General features: G+C 40.4%; 1 protein-coding gene across 11 annotated transcripts in view; it reads left to right on the top strand.

Moving 5' to 3' along the window:
* Nucleotides 1–26,712, top strand: part of PATJ (PATJ crumbs cell polarity complex component) — a 219,596-nt gene that overhangs the window by 100,255 nt on the left and 92,629 nt on the right. For all 11 annotated transcript variants that reach the window (XM_073357497.1, XM_073357498.1, XM_073357502.1 and 8 more), the window contains 2 exons: nt 376–453; nt 7,520–7,628. In XM_073357497.1, coding sequence (XP_073213598.1) covers nt 376–453; nt 7,520–7,628 — 187 coding nt within the window. The remainder of the gene's footprint in view (nt 1–375; nt 454–7,519; nt 7,629–26,712) is intronic.

The raw sequence follows: 26,712 nt of genomic DNA, 5'->3' as shown, positions 1-26,712 counted from the left end.
TTAGAGGGCACTCTTTAACAAAGAGCGAGATAGAATCCAATTCTTAAAGGCAGCATTCAGCTGCGTTAAGTATGTGACTTTCTTTGTCTTCCTGTAGTCTCCTGCCTCTTTCACTACACACCACAGCAGTCTACTTCACTACTCTGCACAATGCTTATTCTCCCCATGGCAGCTCTGTACTATGCCTGAATGAGGCAAGTGTCCGTATGTGGTCATGTAATTAAAGACTGTATCATAATAAATAAGAACAAAGCCTGAATCCAGGTTGGAAAGTCAACCCTAATTCTGGCATTTCCGATTTTATGAGTGCTTGACTGTGCAACTATAGCTATATCTATCTATAATACGTACATGTCTATTTCTTATGTTTTGCAGGTGGTATCTGTGGTACAGTCTAAGATAAATAAAGTCAAGAAAGATCAGGACACAGAAAGCAAAAACAAAAATGAGAAGGTATTTATTCCATTTGTGTATCATATCCAAGCTTTACTGGGTCAGATGATATAACAATGTAGTTTATAAATGAATACCAGGCTTTTTATCTTAAATAAAAGGGGTAAAATGCTACAAAAATTCTATGTATGTTAACTACATTGAGTAATATTTAATATAAATAAAATTTAGCACTTTTGTAGCTCTTTTATCTGTAGATTTCAAAGTGCTTTACGAAGATGAGTAAGCATCAGTATCCCCATTTTACAGCTTCTGTCATGGCAACTGCCAGCCACAAGCTGTAAAGTGGAATAATAGTAAAAGTAACTGTGTAATTTCTTGAAAAAAGGTTAATCATGTGGGTCTTTGCACATATTTGATGCTGTTGGGAGTAATGTGTTTCTGTTGAGACAGTGGATGCTGGTATATATTTAAGATTGCTTACAGAGCCTTAATTCTGAATTTCCTGGCTTTCAAAATTTTGGATTTTTTTCCTTGTAAAAACTACCGGCCCAAATTTTCATACTTGGTTGCCCTAGTTAGCACAATGCTTTTTGTGTCCACAAACAGAAATGTCCCAGGTGATCTATAGTTGGTTTACAAATGGTCTAATAATCACTTAGAATGAAGGACCTTTCTGCAAACTTAATTGGTTAATTAACCAATTGGTTAATTTTAGTGACTGTGGTAGCAGACATACTAAAACAGTACATCTGGTTTCCTATCTCTGTCCTGCAATGCAGCAGTGGCCTTGCAAAATCTCCCCAAATGCATTCTTCTGGAAACCAAGCTGGGGATTGTGACATATGTACCCAGAAGGCTTTGCAACTGAAACAGTGTAGGGATAGCACTATTGTGGATGTTGGCCAGTTCAGCATGGCTAGGTTGCGTACGCTGACCCATGTGTGCTTGAATTTGTTCAATCCTCTAATGTTGAAAGGAAACTCAAAGGCCTTGTTGCTTTAGAAAGTGTTTTGCAGGCTACTTTAGAGTGATTCAGCGTCTGGAGGTTTTCAGGTTATCCCAGGAAAGCAAGGAAGCTACAGGTTTCATGGCAGTTAGCAGTACGTGAAATAAAGCAGTTACTATACTCCTTTCTTGGTCTTTGTAATCTAAAAAGCACATCCACTTGCAATTTTGCTGCCTTTAATCTCTAGGATTCCAGTGTGTTGAATACTAAAACAGTAGAAAGTCAATGAGTGAGCCTAACCTTTTTCAAAGCTGTTAAAAGTAACCCTTTATGGGTGCTGTAATGTGATGAGTAGAATATAGAACAGCTTCAATGAATAAGTGTGTAAGCTTCTCTTTAGCTTTGAACATTAATTCACAAAGCAGACACAATGTGCTTCAGCAGGGACAGTCTCAGTAGAAAAAGATGTCTATGAGTGGATTATTAGCGTGCATTCCTATGGGAAATCATGGATATTTCTACTCTAGTCTTCAAAGTGTCAGAAAAGAACTAGGTTTGAAAGCAAAATATCCAGCTTGGAAAAGCTGCTGTTCTTATCTGGGTCATTATTTTTAATTACTGGGGACTTCCTCTGTTACTCACGGGTGCTTGTTCTACTCTATAGTGATTTACATGTGTTAAATAATAATTTTTAAAATAGCCTTTATGAGAGCTGCTTACAATGCTTCGGTTTCTTATGTGAAAACGAAATATAAAAGTTGTGCTGTGTACACCACATAGCTTTTGCCTTGGAAATGGTGGGTCAGTTCAAATATGTGGTGTAGTTAGATGCTCTAGAAGCCTAAATTGCTGAGTCCAAGACACAGTTATGTGAACTTCCACCTTGCCTTCCTTTTTCAGGATAGATTCTATAGCCTGTCCGTAGGTCTGATCCGACAGCCATTGAAGTATCAGTGCTTGGGTATGCACTGAGTATCGGCCTGCCAGCCCCACCCCTTATGCCTGAAACAACTCCCCCCCCCCCCCCCCGCCCGAGTCCCTCCACGCTGGCCGGCCCACCGCAGGTCAGCCTGAGCCACCCCAGATGCACCACTCCGGGCCACACCGGCTGCCCCAACCCCAGCCGGCCACCCTGACCCTTGGGCCAGACCAAGCTGACCCCGGGCTGGCCTGGGGCCCTGGCCCAGCCCCTGACCACCAGCGGATCACCGAGCTCCAGGCCGCAGCTGGAGCTGATCCCCCGCCAGCTTCACCGAGCTCCAGGCCACAGCTGGAGCTGATCCCCCACCAGCTTCAGGATCGGCGGGGGGGTCAAATGGCCTATGATATCCGCCGCCCCTGCTTCAGTGGGTTTTGGATCAAGCCTTGCAGACAGAGCAGATGTAGAATTGTGAACTGTGCTGTCTTTCATATCCTGCTGGGTGTGTAGTTTTCTAAATAAAATCCAGATTATTGTGTGTTTTCTGGAAGCAGTTGCACAAACTGCATTCGTTTTAGTCACTTTATAAAGGCTCGGGCAATTTTTTTCTCCTACGAAGGAAATGGGAACTGCAACTCAACTCTTTTCAAGGGGTTTAAAGTTTGTATTCTTGTCTGTTACATCAAGTAACTAAAGGCTCAGTGGGAGGTGCCTCGTAGGCTGAGCCTAGGGAGAGGCAGAGGCCAAAGGGGCACTTGGTTGGGGAGAGTGGGAAAGCCAGAGCAAAGAGGGCAGATGGGAGGACCTTGAGAGGCAATAAGGGAATGAAAGAGACAAGTGGGCTCTTGGAGGGGAGCTAAAGTGAAGGGAGCCATTTTGGGGCAAGTTTCTGGGAGATCTTGTGGGCAGAGGGATACTGGGGGACACACTGGAAACCTGGGAGCTACAAACAGAAGGGGAAAAGAAAAGTCTTGTGTGACTTGGGTGAGGGATGACTGGGCCTTTCTGGGGATGAAGGAGAAGAGAACTAGGGATTTGGCAGAGAAAAGAAGAATGTATATATGGCACAAGTAAACCAGCATCACCCAGTTCAGGGAGAGATATGTGAAAGAGACAAGAAGGCGACCAACAATGGAGGTGTTTAGCAAGTGGTTGGTGGTCAAAGAGATCTGGGGGCATGAGGGCATAGGGCGGAGTTGAACTGAAAACTGGGACAGAAACTTTTATACTGGAAGAAGAGAGGAAGGAAGCCAGTGAAAATGACAGAGATTAAGAGTGATGATCTCGTAGCCTGAAGCGTGAGAATGGTCTAGCTGAGGTATTCTGAATTCCCTGAAATTTAGAGGCTACATAAAGGACAGAATAGTCGTAGTTAACCAAGTGATTAAGGCATGAAATAAGTATTTCAGTATTGGCAGTTTTAAAACAAAGTCTAATTTGGCCTGTGTTCTGGAGGTGAATGTACAGATAAAGGAGACGTGGGAATAAAAGAAAATTCAGGGTCGAGGCTGACACCACTGTTTCTGACCTTAGGAGCAAAATTAAGGAGAGTTATCGCAGGCATGGAAAATAATTTTTTACTCAGGGAGAGGACTTAGCTCTTAGGAGCTTAGAGTAGCAGGATGTTATGCAAAAGCAAGGAACTAATTATCAGGAAGAAGTGAGAGTGAGCCAGGGTATAAATGTACATGTCATTTGTGTAAAAATTATATCCAGGTTTTAAGCAATGAGATGATCTGGGGTGAAGTGATGGAGAAGAGGACTAAAATAAGAGCCTCTGGGAATAATTTCTTGAGAACAAGTAGGAAGTGAAGAGAGGGATGTGAGATTGTCTGGCTAATGATGGCCAGCTGGTACATCCCATTCCTGGAGGCAGGCAGTTTCAGTTTTACAAAACACTTTGAAAACCAGGCAGAAAGCTGTCATGGAGAGGCCAATTCGGAGAAGGCCCCTTTCTCATTACTATGTGGGAAATGAGCTTTCCATATATGGCAGTGGACGATGAGCGCCAGCTTGTAGATCCTGGCAGAAAGTCTTTACTTTACAGAGCTGATCCTTGTACCAGTGTGAGTGGATGATGTCCGAGAGATGGTGAGAGAGATTGGGTTAAAAACTGATAAAGTACACAATACATGAGTGCTGATGAGGACCCTGTCAGCAAATGAAGCATAGAGGAGAGTGGCACATGGGAAGGTTTTGATTCTAAGAATAGTTTTAACAGAATTTCATTTATTGTCTTTGAGCTATATCAATCGTATACATACTACAAATCCATGCCTGGAATTGAAACTTTCTTATTTTGCAACCTATAAATATGCCCCCGATTCAAATGAAATACCAAGTGTGGTCTGAGGACACTGTTCAAGACAAGTGGGAATCTCATTAGGAATTTCTTCAGAAGTCAATGTTTAAATTATCTTGTAGGAACCTGCTGGTAGAGGCTGTACTGTTAAATTAGATATGATCCCTGACTGTTCATAAAATGGAAAAAATGCAATTAGTGACTTCTGTTATTATGTTAAGTTTTGCTGTTGCTGAGGTAAAGTACGAATAGTGTGTGTGCCTTAATCAAAAGCCCACCCAATTTAATGTAGAGACTCCCACTGGTTTCAGAGGGTTTTGGATCAAGGCATGCACATAAGAAGTCCCATTGTCAGGACAAGATGAAATACGTGATCAACAAAATCCCAATGTCCAAAATCCTGAATTGTTGTATGTGCTTTACAATTAAGATCAGGTGCTATACAAACGTGAAATATCTGACAACTCTGGTCCAGAAGAATTTGCAGTCTAATTCTGCTATTCAAAAAAATCCCAATTATTTAAACTTGCAACAATCAAAATAGCTATGGATGCTAAATGGAGATGCTTTTTCTTATTCATGTTTGAAAGTGTGTCTAATTTAGAAACATTTCTATCATTTTATATGCTGCTGCTTTTTGGGCTTGTGCCATGTAACTACCATTAATGTTGTCTCTTTTCAAAAAATTATTGAGGCCCTTTGTCAAGCTTTTCTGAAATCCCACTTTGGGTCAAGATGTAAGGAGTAGCAAATTTACTTAGATTTTATTAGGTTGAAATAGGAGTGTGAATCATTGCTAGAAAGAAGTGAGAGTTTGGAGTAGGATTTGAGGAAATAGGGTGGCTTTATGGCATACAAAATCAGAGGTTACACCAGGTTAAAGCTATTTTAACTTTGTTTCTGTTACAAAAAGTGTTCATAATTTTTAAAACCTTTCTTTAAATCTTGGAACTGCCAGCTAAATCCTACAGCCCCACAGAAAATCAGGTAGGTCCCATACTAATTTTGATGACTCTTCCCAACAAATGTTTTGTTCCTTTCTATGGGTACATTTCTGAACTTGTCTGAACTGCTCCGGTATGAAATCTCACCACTTTTACAGGAAACTCCGGGGTTAGGGGCTTTTTGCTTGGCTTTTGAAAATAGACTTTCATTTTCTTGAATATCCGAAATTCGATTGTGAATCTTTCACACAACTCACACAATGGAATCTACAGCCAAGAGGTTGAAGTTTATTTACATTTTTGTATTAAGTATGTTGATGTCAGTGAATTGGCAAAATGCTCTCTTTTTGAGGACCTGATCCAAAGCACACTGAAGTCCAATTAAAAAAAATTCCATTTGACGTCAACGTGCTTTGGATCAGACTATGCATGATGATATTTACAAAAAATCAGGAAGTGATGGAACAAACTGTTGTTAGCCTTTTTAAAGCCCTGACTAGTAAAGATCTGCTTTGGATATGAAGACCATTACAATCCTTTTAAAGGTTCTGTAAGCTTAATATGATAGGAAAACAGAGGGCACCTTGCTTACCTGGGGCTCTGAGGGGCTTTAATATTGATCTTGAAAGTGCTGAAAAAGAACTTTATAAAAAATTATAAAGAACAAAAAAAGCTAATAAGTGGACTCTAAAGTATAATGGTTCTGATTTGTCACAGGCAGTTGGAAGTGTGCAGTGCAAGTTTTCCATTTCTACCTTTTAAAGAATTTAGAATACAGAAAATGAGTGGTGCTTGGTGGACCTCTTGTCCTGTTTTTATTTTAGAGTGTGTATGTGTGCTTTCTTTTGCTGTGTACATTTGGGAAACTGTTGCTGTCTTAAGATCCTCTCATTAGACACCCTTACTACAAATTGGTGGAATTCATTTGATTTATTACTCTTTTGCTGGCCTCAGTGCAGCACTCCGCTGTAATAATTTTAAATGGACAGGATGATATTTTATTATCTCCTACAATTTTGTATTCAGATGCCATTGCATATTAATGATTAGAATATTTTAACATAAATTTAGATGTAAAATATTTTATGAATCTACGTGCAGGTCCTGTTTTCATTCTATGCAATGGAAAATATTATTTCAGATCTGATGTTTGATTCCCAAATGGTAATTCCCAGCGATTTAAAAAAAAAAAAATTCATTGCAGGCATTTTTGTTGCTCTAATGGCTTACTGTACTCACTGTTCACTTGCTAAAGTGCATCCTGCTATTAGTGGTGTGATTGTAGGGGATGTAATTGAACATAATTTAGTGAAATCATGTAGCTAACCTAAAGCATGCTCCAATTATTTTGAACCTATAAAAACAGTTGCTTGGATGTTTCAGCTCCTGTTTTCATTAGATTCCAGAGTCCTCTTTTTATACCTGATATGCGTCGCTATATGCATCATTATAGGAACTGTCTTTATTTATGTGAGGTAATTTATAATTCAAATTATATTTTAATTGGAACCAAAATATAGATGAAATAGTGTCATATTTTACTTGTAGGAGCAATGAGAAGTTCCGTTCTGATTTTGCTTGCTAAGTGTTTTTGATTTTAAACTGCAGCAGGAAATGGTGATGGAAGATGAACAAAGGGTTTAAAATCCATGCTGGGATAATATTTAATGTTATGTTTTTAACCCCTTTCTTAATGGTCACATGTTTGTTGTACTCCACTAAGTAGGTTTACAATGAAATACCAGTGTTGTTCCAGTAAGTAAATGTGCAGTCCATTTCCTATTAATGTTTTCTTTCATTTCTTTTTGTCTTCAGAGTCTCTGAAAATAATTTTTCATTTGTAAAATGTCTTTGAAAAAGAGGAGTTAAAGTGCATTATTTTAAGAAAATGTATTAAACTGAAGGGTATGTATGTACATGGGGTGGCCTTTTAGTGTGTGGAGAAGAAAAGTAATTTATATGGTACGTGGCAAAATGTTTGAAACCTCTTTATTTTGTTTTTCATCCATCAGAGAAAAGTGGGGGCACCACCTCCGCTGAAGTTGCCGCCTCCTTATAAATCACCCAAAACACTCCAGTCAGAGGAGGATGCTGTGGGGGAGGAGGATTTTTATATAGAGGGTAAGTAGTACCACATTTATCTAAGAAGCGCATTGTATCTTTAGGGAATATAATCTGTCCGTGTGATGGTGCTACATAGCAGTGACATTGTTGTTACAAATTCTGTGTATGGATTAATTTCCGTCCGCGTGAGTCGTGCTCCATATGATGTGGAGAGCTGGTCTCAAACTTCTCTTTACTGTGGACTGATCTTTTTAAGATGGAAGCTCCTGCCCTTCCAACTGCAACCCTAGAGCGTCCCTCTTTGCCAGAGTGCAGAGAGGTGCTTGATTCATTTTTAGTTCAGTTGGTCAAAAAGCAATGAACAAGATCTAAGCTGACCTACAATTTGCAGGGGAGTGTCGCTGCTTGAAGGCAGATAAGATGCTTCAGCATTGTGACAGCAGCAACTGTGCAGATCAGTTTGAGAACCATCAGTACACAGCCCCTGCCCCAAAGAGCTTGCAGCCTAAATTAGGCATCACGGTTCAGGCATTATACCTTTCTTTTAAAAAAAAAAAAAAATGCAGGGGAGGCTCTCCCCCCCCCCCCCACCCCCAGTGTAAAACCTGGGAGAGTGAGAGAAAGCTATGCATAGAATGAGTAATTAGGAGGCTTGGGTGGAACAAAAGGAGCAAGCGAAGTCTATCAGGTCTGTCACAATGGGCTCCTTGAAAGGTAACTCTCTTATTTTGTATAGCACCTTTAATCCCTGAGATGCTATAATTTTCTACAGATATTTCACAATGATTTACGCTTTGATCAGCGTGGAAGTGCAGGCATCTATAAATTGGAACACTGTGTCTGTTCAGGAGTGCCCAGCAATGCTTCCTAGAGGTTCAGGACCTGATTTGAGTGGCTCTAGCTTTAGATAAACAGAAAGTAATGACCCAATAGGAGTGACTCTCAGGTGACCAACAAGAGATAATTTGAGAATTATCTATATCACACTCAGCACCAGGATAACAGAAACTTACAAAAACTAGTCAATGTGTTGATTTCCTCTCCTCTTGTTCCTCTCCCCGTCACTGTAGACTGGTACTTGTATGTGTTCTTGTGTATGGTGGTATGGGTATTTTTTGTTTTGTTTTGTTTGTGGGAAAGCCAGAGGAAAAAGATGCATTTTGCTTTTTGACCTATAGGTGGTCAGGTCTGTGGCTAAGTCTTGTTCTTGTGAATAGAAGTTCCAAAGCCATAGGACTTTGATGAGGAAGCTCTGTGACCAGCTCCTATGAATTTAATCCTTGTTGTTAGCAGTGCTATTTTGCCTCTCAAGCACAGTTGTTGTTGTTAGCCTTGATCAGAGGCTGAGACAGTCCTCAAGATGGTTTTGGGTCTGTCCCATTAAGATTTTGGAGGTGAGGATCTTGATTGGTTATTCTCTGGGAAACCAGCTAAGGTTATGTCTATATTACCACTTACGTTGGTATAATTTATGTTATTTAGGAGTGTGAATAAGCCACCCCCTGAACTACATAAGTGAGACTGATCTAAGCGCCAGTGTGGACAGCACTATGTGGTGGGAGAGCTTCTCCCACCGATGTAGTTAAAGCCACTCGTTGGGGTTGGATTAATTAAGTCAATGGCAGAGCTCTCTCCTGTTGGCTCAGAGTGGCTACACAAGAGAGCTTACATCAGCACAGCTGCACCGCTGTAAACTCCCTCGTGTAGCTATAGCCATAGTACATGGAGCACAGGGTGATGTGTTTAAGTCCGCCTCTGTTGCTTAATTGGCGAGCTGCTATATGTTGAACCATTAGGAGCTTTTTCAAAGTTCCTACTTTCAATCCCAAGTACAGAGTGTTACTAGAAATGAGCCTGGAAGTTTTATAAAAGTGTCTTAGGTCCTTATCTGTCAGGTTGGATGAAGCATCTGGGCCAGCTGAAAATGGAAAAAGGCATTGCAGGGTGCTGTAGTTGTTTGAGTACCCAGTATAGGGAGGAGAAATGCCTAGCATTTGACTCTTAGCTCTCTCCAGTTTTAGGATAAATGGACCTTCTGCCTTTAGACCAAGCTATTCAGTCCTTAATCTATCAGCCTATGCAGCCTCCCTTCACTGAGGCAGAGTCCAGCCTGAAGCTGGTGTTACCAGATGTAAATCTCAACAAAAAGATCCTTGATCCAGCATTGCCTGATGAGGCCAAGGTTCCAACCAAGTGTTTCATGGCAAATGTGTAGCTCCAGACCGCTCCTTTACCTCACTCTCGGTTGTAACATTTAAGCTGGGATTGACATTCTCAATTTAGTGTATCTACAGTCTGCTTTAGAAAGTGCAACCAGGTTCATGTGGGATAGAAGACAGCAAGACAGGATGGTCTTCAGCCTGAAATAAAAATTTCAAAATGGTGTGTTTTAATGACTATTTTCAGAATATTAAAGAAAATGTATGTGGGAGGTTTTTTTATTCTTCTCTTGGGAATGATTTTTGCATGGTGGAGGAGTAGGTTAGTAACCTGCATGCCCCCTGAACAGTGGGTTTCAAGTAGATTTTTTTAAAGTACTATAAAAGGAAGCCATTTGCACAAGCAATAAATCATGGCAGGGTGTACATCAGTAGGCATTGGTGTGCTGGTTTGGTGGCTGAAAGCCAGAAATGTACACTAAGAATTTCAGAGTAACAGCCGTGTTAGTCTGTATTCGCAAAAAGAAAAGGAGTACTTGTGGCACCTTAGAGACTAACCAATTTATTTGAGCATGAGCTTTCGTGAGCTACAGCATCCGATGAAGTGAGCTGTAGCTCACGAAAGCTTATGCTCAAATAAATTGGTTAGTCTCTAAGGTGCCACAAGTACCCTTTTTCTTTTCACTAAGAATTTGCAGATAGACCACTAATGCACACCTTATTGTAGTTTATTACTAACATGAGGGGTTGGGAGTGGAAGGGGGAAAAAATTAATTAGTTTGTAAGTAGAGTTTTTCTCACGGTTTTCCATAGGCATTAGGAGCTATGTAATTTCATTTGACATTATAATTAAATTATATGCACACATTGGAGGATCATAATTTATCCTATAAAAAGCAAATTAAAATATATACAAAAATAAAAACATTAAGAATGAGTGGCGTAAACCAGACAGACATTAACTCTGGCAAGAGCTCAGAATCCTGTCATTTCAACAGGCATTTTTCATTAAGTTCTCCGTTTTAATTAGAGAATGAAATTGATCTGATTGATTCATATCGGTTTTTACAAATAGCTTTTCTTTTACTATAAAGAGTGGTTTTATGGTGATTCAAGCTCTGGTCTAGGACTCAGGATACTTGAGTTCAATTCCTGGCTCTGCCACAGATTTTCTGTGTGCATTTGGGCAAGTCACTTCATCTCCCAGCACCTCAGTTCCCCATCAGTAAGCGGAGATAATAATACTTCCTTCCCTTTGCCTTGTCTGTTTAGACAATTTGAAGTCAGTGGAGTTGAGTGAAGGGATAGGGGTGCTATCTTCTTCATGGTGCTAGTTGCAGGATTCTTGCTGTAGGTTAGTTAGGAGCGCTTAAGGGCAGGGACTGTCTCTTTGTATATGTTTTTACAGGTGATAGCGCAATGAAGCTCTGATCTCAATTAGAGCCTCCAAACGCTTCCCTAAAGCTAATGTTCCCAGAAATACCCCAACTGGTGAGATGTGATGGCTTATTCTTTTTTCATAAAATCAAATGTGGTCTACACCTTTAAAAAATGTTCAAATACATGCGGTACATTTAATGTGCAAAAATATAAAATTACAAAGGAAACCAAGAAGTCCATAAATAACATCATGAATTAATAACGTTAAAATATTAGAATAATCAGATTACTGAATAATTGTGTTTGAAAAAATGTCAGAAGTGTTAAGGAGTAAATTGACTGATAAATCAATTAAGCTAGTGGGGGATCTGGTTGCTTAGAGTTTATTGTCAAGTCCTTTTGGGTGAGGCTGCATTGTGAAACAAGAAGAATAACATGACACACTTTGCAGGGGACTGGAGTAGATAACCTCTCGAGGTCCCTTCCAGTTCTATGACTCTGTGATTTTCGTTGCTGCAAAATATAGAAATGTTTACTCCGAGACTAAGATGAGGAAGCTTCTGCAGTCAAACACTGCCTCTCCAATAGATGTCACTACAATCAACAGCAAATAGCAATGAGGGTTTCAAAGAGTGTAAAGATATGACCAGGCAAAAATAAGTATATAAACCTTTATGAAAGGCTGAGACATTAACAATTTCTAATATTTACAATGTTAATTTTGCTAAATGTACTAACAAATGTATTCAGCTTTGTGTGTCTTCATAGATAATCCAAAATAGCCAGGATTACACAAATAAAGCTGACTTTCATTTTTGAGCTGCATGTTAATCCTTATTTAATGTGTCTCTACACTGCTAATCTTCTCTTTCTATTCTTATTCAGACTTTGTAATTAGCTAAAATACGTAGGTTTCTAGCTCACCCCTAATAAAAGGACCAGAGGGGCACTGCTTTATAATTTAGAGCATCCTTGCAAGCATTTGTACCACATGTGGATACAGACCCTGATGTCCACGCCCTTGCCTCTTTTTCTTATGTTTTTGAATCATACACACAAACTTTCTTAATTTGGTGTTGTGCTGCAATATTGAAATTACATTCTCAATGAATTACTGGTAAAATTGTAACTGGGAACATTTGTGTCTGGAATTTTACTATGTACATGTGTATAATCCACTGAACAGATGGTTTCTCTGTGTGTGTTGTGCATATATATTACAAAGAAAGGTTAGAGTATGTTAAAAATGAGTGAATTAATGGTGATACAAAATAACTGAATTACTCATTAGAAAGATTCATCATTTGGAGTAAAGAATGCATAGGAAATTCCTAACATGACTACATTTAGAAACTACACTTATAAACCTAAAAAGAAAAGGAGTACTTGTGGCACCTTAGAGACTAACAAATTTATTTGAGCATAAGCTTTCGTGAGCTACAGCTCACTTCATCGGATGCATATAAACCTGTAAGACTTTTAACCATTTTTAAATGACCAAAATGAGAAATTTAACATCTCTTTTACGTTTCAATTCAGTATTCACATTACAATAAAACCAATGCTGCCTGTTTAAGAGTGGTGGTAAAATACAATCACTGATGAAGTTGAAAATTTTTGCATGCTAATAATGGTAAGATGGTTTTGTGTCTGGCATATAAAAATGATGCAAGAACACAGTTTGGTAACAGAAAATTATAAGATGACACATTTTTTCAGGTCCCTTAGATTATCAAAAGTTCACTGATAACCCCTGTAATTTGCACTAAAAGGATGCACAGATATAATTAATGCCATTAACTATTTCTCTCTCTCTCTCTCTCTCTCTGCAGTAAGAGTGGCTCATTAAACACAATATTAACTGTAACTAGCTGTGAAAAACATAAATGGTTATGTTTTTTAAATAGATATGTTTCTTGGGATAGAGAAGTCATTTTTAATGTTAGCAGGGTAAACCAGTGCAACAAACAGCAGCCGTAGAGCATCAGTGGGTCAGATGTGGGAAACCAGAGATTTGCTTCTCCCTGCGTACTTTTATAGGCAGCTTTAATCTGCTGACAGATGTAACTGTTAGCTTGTGGGTAGCTTGAAATTAGTGTAACTGATTGCATCTCATAATAGAAAGAGACGGACAGATTGCCGTTAAGGAGGGAGAAATTCTCAGAAAAATAGGCCCAAGGTCGTTGGAAGAAAGACGAGCACTGAGTCTGTGTATGATGAGGATTTGAGCTGCTTACAGCATTGAATGTTTGTCAGGAATGCAGATCTCTTGAAGTACATGCTGGTACAGCAATGGTACAAGGGGGGTTCCCAGGTAAGGATTCATGTATGTGTGTGTGTGTGTATATATATATATATATATGTATGCATTGTAGTTATTGCTAGCAAGCCATTTTAGGTATTTTAATGATCATTCAGAACTAATTAAGTCATAAAGGCAAGAGAATAGTAGCACAAACCATTTTTCTTGGCTGAGAGCATGTACATATACTATGTAAGACTCTTAGGTGAATTCAGTACCTTTAAATTATTTGTCTTATGTTTCATTGTAAATCACTGTTATAATATACTTGAATGCATGACACCAGCATGCAAAATTTACAACAGCAGGTCAGTGCTTTAAACTAAAGTATCAGAATTCCTAATACTAAATTTCTTGTTGTTACATGGAATAATCTACTATTTTTCATAACTGTTCTTGTAATGTAGAGACAGATGGCTGAATTTTCTTCACTTTGCCTGGTAAAAATGTGTTAGGTAAATATTTTTAGAGTAGAATAAAAAGCTGCTGGGGAAACCTAAACTGAATATTCAGCAGTTTCATTGTATAAGGAAGCAGAATGGGAATAATGCAACTTGGTAGTAGACAAACAAGAGCTATTGCAATGAAGTGTAATCTAATCTTTGTTGTCTCAAATCTCATTTGATGTTAGGTCTGATCATTTTTTCTGACACAAGCCAGGTATCCAGGTATGAGTATTAAAGCATTTGTCATGAAATATATTTTGTCCTGGTACTTAAAGGTTTGAATATTAAATTCTTCAAAACATGGTAAGGGTGTTGAGAAACCTGATGTGATCTTATTCAGATACTGCAGATGCCTAACTTCTCTTAACTTATTACTGTCGAAAGTAGGGTTTGTGTTGTAAAACTGCATACAAAAGGCATTGCTGTACAAACGAACTTAGAGAGGATTATACTAGTAGATATCTCTCTCACTTTGTCACTGAAGAACACAGTATCACTGCAATGACTTGCAATTAAAAACGTGGCATGATCGGACAGAGAGGAGGTTTTTAAGTATTTGCATGCGTATTGAATCAATACACCGGGAAGAAGCTATGTGACTAAATTATTGAACAGCTGATTTTTAGATAGCATCTTTCAGCTGTACCCATCACAAATGATGCTATATTACTTGTGGGGGGGAGAGATATGCAGCATGTCTGGTCCAGAATAGGTAAAGCCCAACTTCCAGATACACTTGGTTTAAGCAGTAGCTATTAGGAATACAAAGTGCAAATAATCTTCTATAAGAAGGAAAAGTAAAAATGTTAATGTCTATATTTTTTATAGAGAGATCAGTTATTAAATTTCCCATAGCATGACCATAATTGAGACAGCAGTCCAACCTAATTTCTTTATCTCTTCAAGAGAGTCAAAATTATTTTTCTTGAATATCAGTAATGTGCATTTTCCCCCTTGATCCAACATACTAATTCTTAATAACTAGTCATCAATATTCCTTCAGCTTTGTACCGCTATGAAATACACCCAAAGGCTGAACTAGAATTATTAGTCATAGGTATTTGAGATACATAACACAATGACTGACTGTTTTAAAGTATGCTTTTATACCTGTGGAGTGCCAACATACGTGTTGAAAAGTAATTGCATCTTGGCAATTTGACCATGATGTATCACACAGATTGACATCGGTTTTTCTAATCGATCAGCAGTTCTAAAGCACCTGTCTCCATAGTATCTAAGTGCAGTACAGAATTAGAATTAGAAGAAACACAGTGGGAACAGAGGGCAGTCAATTTTCTATCCTACTGTAGAAATATAATGAGCCTCTAATTGTTAGTATAATGCTAGACATCATGAGTGAGTTCATCAGTGCCTGGAGGCTGAAATTTGCTCTCCTTGCTCCTACCAAAAGTAAATTATTACTAAGGCTGTAAAGTCATCAAATCATTGAGCTTTTGGGGACCTTAGAAGACCATGGCAATTTGTTGTGCTTTTGGTGGTAGCATATGTGTGCGCACATGTGTATATAAGCATATGGACTATGTGAGGGGGTAGGATAGTAAAGGTTTGAGCAGCCTGATTTTGTAAGGCCTGCATTACTGATAATGACAAAGCCATGAGTGAGTTGTATAGGTCATCTCAAACTAGTGTCAAAATAAAACCTTTTGTAGCACACCGTTTCCTGTTCTGTAGATACCATACATATAGAAAAATATTGTGGGAATGTTTTGGAGAGCTTTTGAAACTTCCACTGAGATTACTTTTTGTATCCCTGGACCTGTAAAGTCAAGTGCGTTAATTACCATGAGTCTAAATACACAGCTTGGAGAGCCATAAGAACCTGTAAAATTAGCTGAAGTTGCTTATCTAAATCTAAAAATGTTGCCGTTTTAAGGACCATTACATCAGGGTCTTACAGAGTAGAAGTGAAAGCAGAGTCCTCCTGGGAAACAGAAAATCTTCCCTTCTCTTGGTATAATGCTTCTGTTCCGAGGCCTACAGGGCCATTAGATATTGGATTTAAGTCCCAACATGTGGAAAAGCTGCTTCTTTCCCCAAACTGAATCTTAACCTCTCTTGGCCTTGTGCAGGGGTAGATTGGATGGAAACTGCATATTTGTGAGGAGAAAGAGGAAAGATTTGAATTTTTAAAAAGAAAACAATAGTAGTTAGAAGCTTCCCCAGGCTTTGGAATGTTAAAGTAAATGTTAAGGGAGCATAGTGCCAGTGAGGAGTGAAAGATGCATAATAATCTTATCACATTTGTTCTGTCTTTTGTACAGCACCTAGCACAAGGGTCCTGGTTGATGATTAGCACTCGTAGACACAATGTATGTATATACAGACACACCTAAACAGGGGCTAAGTTATGTCTCTTCCTGCTCTGCCTGTGAATAAGGAGGATTATACCAGCCATGCTGTTCTTGGAGGTATTATGGTATTACATCTTAGTCCCTCCATATGCTGTGGGATCAGGGAAGCCAGTGGTACCACTTGCTACACTTTTTTTAAAATTTCTTTTATTTTAAGAGTAGGTTGCACTCCCCCTGTGTAATGATCCTGGTGCTGTCTCATTTGTTGGGGTCACGGCTCTTTCCGTGAAGCATAGGACTTCTTTGCCTTTTGGCACTAGCAAGTGCCCTGGGTGCCCAGCCTAGGGCTGAAGGGGCTCCCTGGCCACTCTCACCCTTCTAGCACACCTGCACCAGGTTATCCATAGTTTAGTCCTTAAAACCTAGAAAGCCTTCTTCATCAGATCACTAAAACTGATGATAAACCAGATGTAAAGGTTTAATGCCATTCTTTCCTGCCTTAAGTTGTGACCGATTATCCTAGGAGCTGTTTTGAGAATAACATGATATAATTTTATAGTGTATAATTCATGTGTTCATCTCAGGACGCACAGTGGTGTCACATCGAGGGAAGTCCTGCAGTGAAAAGGTGTGGGTAAGTGGGCCCATTAGACTAGGAGATGCATGAAGCACTGATGACACCATGCCAGCAATACAAGCTGGTTGATGGTATAGAGGAGATGAGTTTTGAATACTAATTTCGAAGGGGGGAATTCACGATGTGAGGGAACTGGACAGACTGTTGCACGTAGCTGGTGAGGTGACAGTAAAAGATCAAGAATGGAGACGGGGAAGAAATGTGATTAGTCCAGAATTTGCTTCACAGAGATGGAGGTATGTGAAGGGATGAGCTTAAGGAGGCATATGGAGAATGGCTATGAAGGGCCTTGAGGAAGATGGAAAGGATTTTGTAATGGAGGGGGAGTTAGGCAAGGTCCTTTAGGATCAGGCACGAGGTGGTCTTTTTTTGTGGGCATGAGGGAGAAAGTGTATTGTGACATTCTAAATAGAGAGGCTGCAGCCAGGGGAAGGAAAGGGTGAATATGACTTGCGATGGCTGCTGATGGGGAAAAAGCAATGGCTGTCTGCACAAGGAGCAGCTAGCAGGAAAGCACATTCTCTGGTCCCTGCATGAGTGTTTACAGCAGCCAGTGAGCTCTCTCCCTTCTTCCCTTCCCACGCCATCATCTAGCAGCACTAGAATCCTGGAAATCCCAGAGTCTCTATTAGCTTCCTTAGAGGCAGAGGCCAGGGAGATAGATATTCCTCTTCCTGGGATTCTGATTCTGTCTCGGGTGTTACCTGAGCCATGCTCCCAGAACTGCCTCCAAGTAGGACTCGGAGCCAGGGTTAGGGGAAAAGTTAAAAATGATTCAATATTTATTAACTAATGTATTTTAAAGGAACAGATCCCCAGTTGGATGCTTAGAGTATGAATTGTAATGATTTAGAAAACAATATTGGTGTCAAAAATAGAGAACACCCACACTTAGAGTGATTGGTACACAGCCAGTCACTGGCAGAATAAGGAGCAGAACCCAAGAATCTTGACTTTAAAAATATGTTTTATTGGTATTTTCACACCCAGGAGCTCCAGTTATGGAGCTAGGCTCTGCACAGATACTTGTTTCTTCCTTTGTGCAGGCAGGAAAAGATTTTAACAAGAAATTATTATTACTTGTTTTGTGTCAGCAATGTGTTTTTCTCTGCCTAGTGCACAGTAATAAAGAGAGTCTCCAGTATTGCCGACACAAGTAATATTTGGTGTTTTTCTTCACACCCCAGCTACCAAAGTCAAAGGATTACATGGGAATCTTGGAATTTTTATTTATTTATTTAAAATAAATTTTCTAGTTTTTATGGTTGTGAGGAAAAGCTGGGACATCTGACCCATGTGTAATGTAAAGGTTCAAAAATCAGAAGGCAAAGCAAGAGGCCCACACTTATTCTTTTTTTAATCTCCTGATTTTTAAGGCCATCTCATGATTTTTTGGGGCCTTACTCATAGTTTTTGGTAATAGTGACACTAAGTTGGCAATTGTGACTTTCTCCACAGAAGATCTTACACAAAGACAGATACTTAGAATACAGGACACACTGGAAAGTCCAGTGATGGGAAGAATTTCGTGTTTTTAAATTCCCTGGTAGGCCTTTTAGAAGAAGTGGGGAATTTTAAAGGGGACCGGAAGGATTTTATTTAAAATATACACTAAATAGCAGAAGCAGAGGTAGCTGCATCAGTCGGTTTGAAGGCTGGCCGGGGATGAACTTAGCAAAATATGACCCTGAATGGTTAATGGCACCACTGCAGTTGAGCTCAGAAATCAGGAGATAAACGTGTATAAGAATCATTTCCAAACTAAAATATATATTCAACTCATTCCCAACTTTCAAGCCTTTGTGTTCCATGTGTGCATTATGGTACCTTTGCAAGTAGCATCAAGTGTTAGATACAGCAAAAAACTTGCAGGAAAATACTCCAGAATGGTCAGATCTGCTTGCTCACCATTAGCTAGCCAGAAATGCTTCTTTAGGGGGGCCACAGTACCCACCCCCTCCTCTTCTAAGTGACTTGGACAGAGACTTCTAGATTATTTTTGCCTCTGTCTTGCAACCTTGGGTGGGTCAGCCAATGTTAAATTTTGCTTATCACATACACAACACATTTAGAAAGTGTTGTTCAAACATTAACTAATTAATTAGGCTGAAACTTGGTTTAAGCTGCTAAACCAGATTTTTTAAATTTAAAAATAATTCATTAAACAAATGTAGTTCTTATTAAATAACTCTGATTTTACATGTCTACATAGCCCTACACAGGGTTCTCAGGTGATAGTGAGACTCTAGCATTCTCCTTTTTCAGATTTCAGAGTAACAGCCGTGTTAGTCTGTATTTGCAAAAAGAAAAGGAGTACTTGTGGCATCTTAGAGATTAACCAATTTATTTGACCATAAGCTTTCGTGAGCTACAGCTCACTTCATCGGATGCATCCTTAGTCTCTAAGGTGCCACAAGTACTCCTTTTCCTTTTTCAGAGGTGCCAATAAGCAGTCTAGACTTTTAGCCCCTTTTCCTCAGCAGAGCTAGAGTCCACATGATGGGAACAATCATGGCAGAGTTTCCTCTTCTGTGGCTTCAGAAGCCTCTGGTCTTTGCCTTGCTCTGCCATGATGAAGCAGGGGGAACAAACTGAAAGGCCATAGTAAGTGGTCCCTTTAGGGGAACAAGCCCCAGAAATTTCAGCTCTGTAGGGGACAACAGAAAATGAGAAACAACATATTGCTTATCCTTTCCTCCAGATCAGCTTTAAAACCTAGGATTGCAATGGATAAGTGAGAGGGTTGAACTGCCACTCTGTTTGCACCACTGGAAGGAGGAAATCTGGAGCATGGGGGGAAGGCACATAGCCCACAGTGTTGAAGAAAAGTCTGAGCTCCCTCTGGTATTTGCAGGAAGAGGAACACATCCCAATTTTTCCACATTAAGGAAGCATGGATGCCAAGCCAAAAAGCACCGCAAAGAATTAAGGCTTTCACAGCCATCTTTATTCAGTCCCACAGCACACCTCTTCTTCCATCAAATGAACAAGCAGTGTTTGAATACCAATTTAGAGAAGAGCTCTTGGATCTTACTGGTGAGATGAAATCCTAGCGGACAGTACACGTAGGTGCAAGCTAGAAAACCTTCATATAGCAAGAAGAACCTGGGGGAGAGGTTTTCTGTCCCATTTCTGGCTCCCTCCAAAAACCAGTGGACATGTGACTCCATGGCAGGAGTTGTGGAAAGGCATTCTGGAGCAGGACCTGGGGGTTCTGTTAGACTACCTACTTTTGCGTACATGCACCCTGACATGGCTATGCATCCTACAGATGTGCATCTATACAGATCATTCCTGAACCTTAGTAGAAAGGTTGCTGTCATCTATTACAAACATGCATAGTAACCTGACTGTTGCAATATATATATTTGGTACTATTTCAGATTGGCCCGAAAAGTTATAGATTTACAAATAGCAATGAATATTTTTGAATATTTTATATTGTAATATCTCTGGCTTTCTAAAGAACAATGCTAGGTATGTAAGGCTGCCAAATGAGCTGGGAATCTCTCAGAAGACTTGCTGTACTATAGAACAAAATCTTTGAATTTAGAGCAGGTAAAGCCTTCTAGTTTAGCCCCTGAATAATGTAGGATTGTCCTATACAGTGAGTTTTCTACTGCTCTGTCCAGTTACATATTCAACACCCAAAAAGACGGAGTCTCTGCCAACTTCTGTGGGAGGCTATCCCATGTCTAGATGCAATAAAACTGTGTGACGGGTGCTGCTGTACCCTTATTTCAAAATGCTGTTGCCTTTTGTGGGCTCAAGTGTCAACCTTAACATGATTTTAGAGTAGCTGTTTGTGTTTTCATGCAGGATTTTATCACAGGAAAAATGACTTCAGCACTGTTTGATTGCATTTAATCAACCAATGCCAGTATGACGTTCAACCAATTAGTGGGTTTTGTTTCTTTCTAATCTAGCTAAAACATCCTGCGTTATCAGCAGTGAGGCAGTAGGGAAGAAATATGCTGGAAGCTTTTGCCAATCCTCTGCACCAGAGTACAGAGCTCTGCAGGATTCTCAGCTGACCCTGAGACTCTCTATACTCAGCAGCCAGTATTTTACATGAATAACTGATTGGTAGATCAGAGTACCCAAAGGAGGTCACGTCTATGTAGGGGTGAGTGCTTTGATGCTTGTTAATATGAAATTTGAAAGGCAAATAAGTAGGCAGAAGTGAATTTCGCTCATAAGGAACAACTGCACAGCATAAGAGCACACCCTGTACAGCAAATTTTCCCTAGGCAGGCAAAAAAAAAATTTAAAAGATGCTTAATTTTTCATAGATAAGTAGGTGTTTTAGATAGGATCATAAATGTACTTAGCAGTTCACAAAAAACATAAACAGCAAATGTCTCTGCTCCTAAGGACTTAGATATGATATACAATATAGGTATACTGTAATTACAGCCTACTGATGACCCTTCAGGTGCTGGGCTTGAAGTGAGGATATAAGATGGTGGTGCTCTTCCAAGCTCTGCTCGAAAGTAAGCTCCATCTCCTTGAGATGCCATGCTGTATTTGGCTCCTTAGGCTTGCCTTTCTTTTTAGTGGGATTCAAATTCTAGACTTGGTTCTGTTCGGCTCCTTGGGCATGGCTCCTTAAGGGCCTTTGAGGGGGGGAAAATGATTGCTAATGCCATCCACTTACATGACCAAAATGAAATGGCATTCACAGTAGGTTGTGGAGATCCTTATTGTATGGTTCCCCCTTCTATCTTTTTACATGCTTTGATCAGCAATGAAATGCTTAAGTGTTGTCGCTTATCATCAAGCCTCTGAGTTACCACTTCATTCAGATGAATAGAGGCAGTTCTTCCCTCTCAGAGCTATTTCGGGTTCTTTGCAAACTTGGGTGAACATCACAGTATCAATTACTATTCCTGAGGGAATTCTGCACCAAAAAAATTAAAAATTCTGTGCACAATATTTTAAAATTCTGCAAAATTCTACAAATTTTATTTGACAATAAATGTGGAGGCTCCAGCATGGCAGTGGGGAGCACAGGCCACTCCCCTCCCAGGACATGGACTTGGTGGTGAGGTTGCACCCAACCCTGACACAGCACAAGGGCCAGCCCTGACCCTCTGCACCAGGCATAAGCAGGCAGACTCAGCCCAGCAGGATCCAAGTGTAGAGGGGCTTATTGTTGGGGGGATCCAGGTGTGGGGTTCAAAGGGTTCTGTGTGGGGCAATCTGGGTGCGGGCAGCTCAGTGGGGGATCTGGGTGCACAGAGGTTCATTGGGAGGTTCTGGATGCAGGGGCAATGGGACTCTGTAGGGGCGGTCCTGGTGAAGGTGGTTGGGACTTGGCAGGGTGGTCTGGGTGTGGGGAGGATGGGGCTTGGTAGGGACAATCTGGGTGTGGGGGGCTCAGTGGGGAGGGCATCTGGGTGCTGGGGGAGTGGGGCTTGTTGGGATGGGAGTCTGGGTACAGCTGGTTGGGGCTCAGTGGATTGGAGGTCTGGGTGTGGGGGGCTCAATGGGGTGGTGCAGGTGAGGTAGGAGTATGATGGGCCTGCTTAATGGGAGAGCCCTAGCTGCTGCCTCTTCCCTCCCCCGTTCCTCTGTTCCCCATCCCATCCACCTTTCCCACCGCTTCTTCCCCACCCTCCTTGCCCTGCTTCACCGCAGGAACTCACCATTGTACAGAAAACAGAATAGCTTCTAGCACACAGAAGGACAGTGTGATCAACACTAGGACCTGGGAGGTGGTATCCAGCTGCAGAATCAAGAGAGCTAGAGTGGAACCCTCCTTCAGCCAAGCAGCTCTGCATTCTTAGAAATGGTGGGTGGGCAGTGGCACATGACCCCATGTGTCCCTCCACACTGTGCCTCTGTGTTGGGGGGGGGGGGCTATGCCCTTCTTGCCCCCACTCCCAAATACACCCATGGATGTCTCCAAGTTCCCCTTGCCCCCACAGATTTTCCTCTCCACCAGCTGCGCTAGGCACTGGAAACCATGCTGGCATGTGACCGCTCTTGTGGCTTTCCTTTACTTCCCCGTCATTTTCTGCAGGGAAGCGGAGAGTTCTGTGAGGGGACATTAATTCTACATGCACAAAAAGAAAAGGAGTACTTGTGGCACCTTTAGAGACTAACAAATTTATTTGAGCATAAGCTTTTGTGAGCTACAGCACACTTCATCGGATACGGGAAGTGAGCTGTAGCTCACGAAAACTTATGCTCAAATAAATTTGTTAGTCTCTAAGGTGCCACAAGTACTCCTTTTCTTTTTGCGAATACAGACTAACACTCTGAAATCTACATGCACAGTGGCATAGAATTCCTCCAGGAGTAAGTTACATTCAGTTAAGATTAGGCAGGTTTTCTTTACAACCATCAGGGCTGATGACTTATTTGAAAAGAGGGGGTGGGGAGTTTAGATTCTGGACCACGTGATAGTAGTTTGCAAGGAAAGGGAATGCTATAATTCTGTATATTCCCTCTACCCCGACCACCTATTCAAGACACATGGAAACAGCATGTCTGGGAAGTAAATGCAATTCTGTTTGGGAGATATGAAGCAGAGCTGAACAAATAACAGTAAATAACATATTGAATGAAAGTGACTTCATTCTATTCACCAGTTGTCTGAAAACAGATTGTCACTTCTTGCAAATACTGTTTACTCTATGGCTGCCTGTTTGAAATTTGGAATCTGTAATCCAAGTTGTGTTGCTTAGTTGTGTTCAGTCACATAAGTCAAATTATATTGCTTTTTTTGTTGACTGGGTGGGTGTAACTATTGTAATCAGGTTTATAGTAGATAAGCTCCAGAAAGCAAAATTTAAAAATTGTTTTCTGTAAATACTTGTGATAGTAAAATTCAATCAAAGTTAAGGAAGGCAGTCACCACAGGAGGAAACAAACATGGAAATCGATCCCATCAGACTCACTTATCTTTTTTTATTAGATTACAGATTTGGTTAATTAAGTATATTACATCAACACTCTAACTTTTGACTTCTATAAGGCATTTGACTTGGTATTGCATGACATTTTGATTTTAAAAAAATGGAATGATATAAAATTAATATGGCACATATTAAATGCGTTAAAAGCAGGCTAATTGATAGTTCTCAATGTAATTATAAATAGGGAATCCTCATGTAGTGGGTGTTTTTCTTGTTTCCTGCAAGGAATCACTTTTTGGCTCTATGCAATTTAACTTTTTTCTTTTTTGTCAATCACCTGGAAGAAAAAACAAAATAATCACTGATAAAGTTTTCAAGTGATATGAAAATTGGAGGAGTGGTAAATAATGAAGAGGGCATGTCACTAATACAGAGAGAGATTTATTGTTTGGGTGCAAGCAAACACTGTTTTAGTATGGCTAAATGTAAATGAATATATCTAGGAACAAAGAATGTAGGTCATATTTACAGGTTGGGAGAGACTATCCTGGGAAGTAGTGACACTGAAAGAGATTTGGAGTGTGGGGTGGATACTCAACTGAGCATGAGTTCCCCGTGCAATGTTGTGGCCAAAAGGGTTAATATGATCCTTGAGTGCATAAATGGGGGATTCTTGAGTAGGAGTAAAGAGGTTATTTTACCTATGTTTTTGGTGCCCGTGCAACTGCTGCTTAAATACTGGGTCCAGTTCTGATTCTCACAATTCAGGAAGGATTTTGATAAATTGGAGATGGTTCAGAGAAGAGCTACAAGAATGATTAAAGGATTAAAAAGCATGTCTTATAGTGATTGACTCAAGAAGCTCAATCTATTTATCTTAACAAAGAAAAAGTTATGGGATGACTTGATTACAGTCTATTAGCACCTATGTGGGGAACAAATATTTAATAGTGGATTCTTCAGTCTAGTAGTGAAAGGTATAACATGATCCAGTGTCTGGAAGCTGAAACTAGCCAAATTCAGGCTAGGTGTAAATTTTTAACAGTGAGAGTAATTAACCACTGGAACAATTTACCAAGAGTTGTGGTGGATTCTCCATCACTGACCATTTTAGATCAAGATTGGATGTTTTTCTAAAAGATATACCTCTAGGAATTATTTTGGAGAAGTTCTATGACTTGTGTTATGGGTTAGACTAGATGATCACAGTGGTCCCTGCTGGACTTGGAATCTGTGAATTGAATTGGATATTGGCAGAAAACATTTTTCCATCTCTTGTAATGAGATGCTGCAAAAGAGAAGTGGGATTTAAGGAAAAATTTGAAGGAGATGGAAGGCACCTGCCACATGGAAATGAGAAGCTATTTCAAGCATTTGACAAGACATGAAAGGTGGAAAGCTAAGAGTGGGAGTCAGAGATGAGGGAAGCAGTTAGGAGAAAGGAAGGCAGACCATAAAGATCCCAAATAATATTAACTCTCAAAAAACAAACAGGTACAAAAGAAGCCTGAAAGTTAGCTTAACGGATATTTTGGCATTAATGCTCAGTGCATATTGTTATACAGTTCTTCTTTATGACTGGACTAGTTATATTTGCAAGGTAAAATCATCACATTTTCACAGATCATTTTTGGAATCAACATTTATTTCCTTTAAAAAAACAGGAGTACTTGTGGCACCTTAGAGACTAACACATTTATTAGAGCATAAGATTTCATGGGCTATAGCCCACTTCATTTGATACATAGAATGGAACATATAGTAAGAAGATATATACAGAGAAGGTGGAAGTTGCCATACAAACTTATTTCCTTGCCTCCGTTCTTATGAGAGATTGATGGCATTTTGTACAGATAATGCCGTCGCTCTCGCTCTCTCACACACACACGTGCGCATGCGTGCGCACATACACTTAAAAATAATGCTATAATTTCTCACCTCTTCTGGGACATACATATATAAAAATAAGAGTGAGAGAGCTTCTTGTTTTATGGTAGGCTTGGGTTGGGAATGCGTATTAGTCTTTGTCAGACACTTCAGCTAATAGAAATGCTGAGGTTACACTTGAAAAGTGAAGTAATGTATTTGAAGGTAAATAATTTAGTTTGTGCCAGTGAAGCAGAGCCGTGGCTAGGGGGGTGGTGTGGAGTTGCACAGTCCCAGGAAACTGCAGGAGACCATTGCGCTTCAGAGAGGCTGCTGCTGCACCATCTCATTGGTGGGGCACACTATACCCCACTTCTCAGCCAGCTAGCTGTGTTGGTTAGTGCAAGATGGGGAGGGGAAGGGGGCTTCCTCCCTGCACTTTTTGGAGGGGTTAGTACCTGTGTGGGATGTTAACCCAGCCCTTGTGCTCAGGGGACTCCAGATCTGGGTTGGGGGAGGCATTTTCTCCCAGGTCATATTGGCAGGGACCTTGTGTTTGGGGGCGTCCGTCTTCCACTGCAGCGTGGGGTATGAATCATCTCTTGGGATCATCTGGGCATAACTCACTTAATTCCCTGCCATTGTAAGGTATGTCTGCTCTGAGTTCTAAAACCCACAGCAGCGAGTCTCAGAGCCTCTATCTACAGACTCAGACTCGCACTACAATGCTAAAAACAGCTGTCAAGATGCTCGGGCTCTGTAGACTGGCAAAGGGGTTGGGTTTCAGATACTGAGCTCCAGCCTCTGACATACAATGTCTGCACTGCTGTTTTTAGCACCATAGCATGAGCCTGAGACTGTAAACCTGGGCTCTAAGACTTGTTGCTGCAGGTTTTAAAACTCACTGTAGATATACAGATAGAGGCCTTGGGCACCGGTGGTTCCCCTGTCTCTCCTGTTCTCAGCCTGTGGCACACAGCAGTTTAGTATCCTAAGAACTAAAATACTTCAGTTAAACTAAAGTCATTGGCCTCATCATAGGCATATTTGGGTGAAATTTATAGTCTGTGTTAGGAGGTCAGACTAGATGATCGCCTCTAGCCTCACACTCTGTGAAAGAGCTGCAGTTATGGCTAGCCCCTGTGTCTCTTCTCCTGTCACTTGGTGTGGGGA

This window comes from Lepidochelys kempii, chromosome 8, assembly GCF_965140265.1.
Source record: "Lepidochelys kempii isolate rLepKem1 chromosome 8, rLepKem1.hap2, whole genome shotgun sequence".
NCBI lineage: Eukaryota > Metazoa > Chordata > Testudines > Cheloniidae > Lepidochelys > Lepidochelys kempii.
Note: the sequence above shows the minus strand (reverse complement) of the source record. Positions and strands in the feature narration are given on the sequence as shown.